Below are 4,508 nucleotides of genomic sequence, written 5' to 3'. Positions count from 1 at the left end.
GGCTGCAGCATTAATCAGTCCTGCCCGAGCCAGGCTTCGTCAGAGGATGGGCTTGAGGGCGAGGGCAGACGTGGCCTGGAGGGCAATCTGCTGGCACCAGCTAGGCTTTGACAAATGTGTTTGGTTTTCAGTGACCCTGAAATATGTTACAGAAATGGGGCCTGAGCTTTAAAGGGAAGAGCCAAGGGTATATCGGTCTGGCCCCTTCAAGGAGGCATGTTTTTGGAGATTGACTTGAGGTCTCAGGAGATAGTAACGTGGCCTGGAGTTTTGAGCTCTTGGTTAAAAGGGAATGGCCACGTGGGGCCCCTGCAGGTAAAGATGATGTGTGTGAGGACAGCCACACTTTGGGGGTGGAGTTCCGAGCACTGAGTGACCCTCAGAAGAGGCCAAGAGGTCGGAGAAGGCAGAGAATGGAGGAGCGGGGCCCCAGTGATGGTTTTAAATAGTGATACAATTTCAGTGAAAGGAAAGGAGCCACAGACCTCCTCTGGTCCTTCCTGGAGGGGCTTTGCCAGCATCTCAGGCCAAGACAATGAGGGTCCGTGGGCAGAGCCAGCCTTTCAGAGTAAAAGCGTCACAGGGAGCACCAAAGACACAATAAAAATAATACTCCTCTTTCTGGAAAGAATTCAAGAGACCTTGGACCTCACAGCATTTAGATGATTGCAAAACTTTTCATGGAGGCAAAGTAGCAAGGGGACAAGTCCAGACAGTGCATTTCCAAGGTGAAGCCACTGAATTTGACAACCCGCATCTATTTTTTAAAGGAGGTTTTGCCACAGAAATATTGCCCTTGGGACTGTGCTGACAAGCCATAACACAATCCTTTTCCTCCTGGACGAGAGCAGGGGCCACGAAGGCAAACGCCTGCAGGAGCTGGGCTGGTAATTAGTATAAATGAAGGATGTGGGCTGGGTGTGAAAAAACAACTTTCCTGAAGCACACATCAACCTCAAGACTTGTCTTTTTATGTCACTTGAGGTATGGGTCCTGAACTTTCCATTATGAGAGAAGCAGCCCTGAAGGGCACTCACCCACAGCAACAGACCCTCAGCCTCTGTGGGAGGCGATAGGGAGAGGTGTGGCCTGCAGGGAATGGGTGAATCAGGTGCCCCCTCTAGAGAGCAGCTGTGTGTCAACTCCAGACGGCTATTTTCTGATGAGCACGCAAGTCCCAGCATGGCCAGATCTTCCGATCCAGATTTGTTATGTAAACATTTTATCATTTCAAATGTTGGTGAGTAATTCTTTAAAAAGATGCTGCAGGCCTAACAAAACACATCTGTAGGCTGGAACATTCTGTAGTCTCTCCTGGGGCGGGTAGAGTGTGGTAGGCAGGAGAAAGGTCCATGTGCTAATGCCCAGAACCTATGGATATGTTACCTTACAGGGCAAAGGGGATCTTCAGTGTAATGAAAGATCCTGTGACGGGGAGATGACCCTGGATTACCCGGGTGAGGTTTGTTAAGTGAAAGGTCCTTGTCAGTAGAACAGAGATGCAAGCTGTGGGAGAGAGTGGAGGCCAGAGGAGCCTGGTGTGCTGCAGTCCATGGGGTTGCGAAGAGTTGGGCACCACTGAGTGACTGAACAACAGCAGTGTCACAATGCCATGATTGGAGGCAAGGAATGTGAGAGGCTGCTATGAGCTGGAAAAGGCAAGGAGACGGATTCGCCCCTGGAGCCCCCAGAAGGAGCACAGCTCTGCTGACACGCGGATTTTAGCTCAGGGAAACCCGTTTTGCACTTCTGATCTCCAGAACAGTCAGATAGGAAACGCGTGTTGTTTCAAGCCACCATGCGTGCGGTAATTTGTTGCAGTAGCCTTAGCAACTAATACGAGTGGCCACTCTCTCCTGTACCTTTCAATGTTATTTTTCTAGTGTATGCTTTTGTTTGCTTATATCTTTTTGGCTGTGCTGGGTCTTTGTTGCTGGGCAGGCTTTTCTCTTGTTGCGGTGCTCGGGCTTTTCTGGTTGCTGTAGTGTGCAGGAGTTGCGTCCCCCGGCTTCTAGAGTGCTGGCTCGATGGTGGCACATGGGCTCGGCGGACCTGAGGCATGTGCGATCTTCAGAGATCAGGGATCAAACCCGTGTCTCATGCACTGGCAGACAGACTCCCCACCACTGAGCCACCACGGAAATCCTCTTTCAACGCTTCTAGAGGATGAAAATACTCTCTACGTTTCTGTTTAAACGTTAAAGCGTTGCTGCAGCTGGGTGGAGCCACACACCGCAATTCCAGGACATTTCTCTTATTCCTAGATCCAAGGACAACAATGCGACTCAAGACGGATTTTTGCAGCGAGAGAACCACATGCAGAGCAAGAAACCAGCAAGTCTCTCCTCAAAGCAGATGTGCGTCAGTGCCCTCAAACACACACACACTGTTTTCCGGCTGGAGAGACTGCAAATTATTCCCACCTCCCAGAGGACAGGCACATGTTTATCTAGTGGTGGGCAGAAGTCAAAACCCAGCCATCTAATCAGTGAGCATGAGCTGCCACTATGTCTGGTGAGACGAGCTGCATGGCAACCCGTTTGACTTCTTAAATACCCAGGACCACCCAATAAATAATAATAGTTAAAAAAGCACACTGACATTTTCATCCAGGGGCTCCCCAGTGAGAGCAAGGACCCAGGGATCAACACTGTCAACCTGAAGAGGTCTAAACCCAAATGTGGGGCTCGCTGCAGCCCTGTCCTGGGTGATTCAGCCGCTTCCCTCTCATTATGGGCTGGTTACAACCCAACCTGAGTTTAAAGGACATGCCCGGAGATGATAGCATCCGGATCACAAATCATCATGTTCAACGTCTCAGCGGCGGAGTGAGTCCACGTGGAAATCAGAAGTTGGTGGCATTCAGGAAAAACCTCCTTTTGTCCTTCCACACAATTCCTTGTCTTCAGGATATCTGGGTGGGAACCCTAAAGGGCTTCTCAGTGCCCTGCCGTATGCCAAGTCTTTGGGTGGGTCCCTGTTATTCCCCGGGCTCCGTGGGCTCGTGGGCGTCCAGCAGAGGAGTGTCTGTGCTTCTGTTGCTGACCTTCCCGTCCTTGGGGTGGGAGAAGGTGTACGGCTCGCTCTCAGACTCAGGAGGGGAGCCAGGGGGCGGCTCATCTGTGGCCAGCTTGACGGTCGGGGCCCTGGAGTTTGTGGGGGGTGGGGAGGGAGGGAAGTCCCCTGTGGGCCCCTGGAAGGGCCGGTAGGTGTCCACCTCTGCCTGGATAAAGGGCCCGCTGGCATCCTGCAGCAGATGCCCGTATACCATGGTGTCGTCGATGACGGCATACACGTGTGAGTCATTGTCCTTGCGCCCCTTCTGAAACTTCTTCCGCTGCATCGGCATCTGGGTGTTGACGTTCCCGTTGTAGATGCCTACAGCCGGGCCCTTGGTGATCTTCTTTTTCTTACTGAGGGAGGGAAACAGACAGAAGTCAGGAAGAATGTGACCTCAGAGGCCCATCAACTGTATGTCCCTACTGGAATGTATAATAGATCCTTCAGGGTCAATTATACCCATGTCTCCCCGAGTCCCTCAGGTCGCTTTAGCATTTGAAATGGAAATTGCTGTCCTCAGAGAACATTTAGGAGGGACCAACTCTGTCTCCAGTTTTTAAGGTGGAAACTTAAGGAGCAGAGAGTGGTGTAGAGTGGGCATTCTCAACACCATCTGTGCCTCCATTTGCTTTGATTACTCCCGTGGTGTCCAAAGGTGGAGGGTCTGATAATACCCTTTCCTTGCAGAAATGGGCATGCCCAGGCCAGCCTCCCATGACTTTGAATTCTTTCCTGTAGCTAACACTTCAGCTCACTTTTGCACGTGTACAAGCCACGTCCATTTCGATTCTAAATGACAGCACACAAGACTCAGGATGGAAGGTTGTATCTTAGTTTTTAGTTGGAGATGGGGACAGTTTGGACTCAGAAGGAGCAGAGGGAGCCAGTCCCTTCAGCAGTAACCTCCAACAGAGGAAAGAGCAACCAACAAGACAAAAGTCAGCCCAGGGTGCCCGACTCCCCCCGCCACCAGTGACACTTGGTTTGTAATGTTCTTTGGTACTTGGACGTGGACGGGCATTAGCACTCCCTGCCTCAAAAACAAAGCCTCGCTGTCCATCTCCACCAGTGAAAAGCGGGATAGGCTGACTTTTTAGCCAATCAGAGATTCAAATGGAGGATATTAGCTCAATCAGCATAAGGGATCACATAACGCAGTTCGCTGGCTGGCGGTTCGCTAATGATGAACCCGGACTTTTCTGAGATAAAAATAAATCCAGCACATGTAGCTTGTAACGCTGGGTTCCCCGGCCAGAACAACGGGCTGCCAGGGCTCCAGCCTGAAGTCCTGTAATGATGACCTCCCGTGTGCTCCTACAGTGCCGTTCTTGTCCCCACTAAGCTCTTCTGTCTCCTGTGTATCCCCAACACCTCATTTGGTTCCTAAGGCCCAGAAGACCCTCAGGAAATACACGCTTTTTAAAAAAAATTTTTTTTACTTGGCTGTG

The 4,508-nt window shown here is 51.0% G+C and overlaps 1 protein-coding gene across 1 annotated transcript in view; it reads right to left on the bottom strand.

The window, feature by feature from the left end:
- CDCP1 (CUB domain containing protein 1) overlaps nt 1–4,508 on the bottom strand; it is a 56,801-nt gene continuing 52,293 nt past the window's right edge. The window contains exon 9 of the mRNA XM_010862416.1: nt 1–3,413. Coding sequence (XP_010860718.1) covers nt 2,981–3,413 — 433 coding nt within the window. The 3' untranslated portion in view covers nt 1–2,980. The remainder of the gene's footprint in view (nt 3,414–4,508) is intronic.

The sequence above is a fragment of the Bison bison genome, unplaced genomic scaffold (assembly GCF_000754665.1).
Source record: "Bison bison bison isolate TAMUID 2011002044 unplaced genomic scaffold, Bison_UMD1.0 scf7180017864482, whole genome shotgun sequence".
NCBI lineage: Eukaryota > Metazoa > Chordata > Mammalia > Artiodactyla > Bovidae > Bison > Bison bison.
Note: the sequence above shows the minus strand (reverse complement) of the source record. Positions and strands in the feature narration are given on the sequence as shown.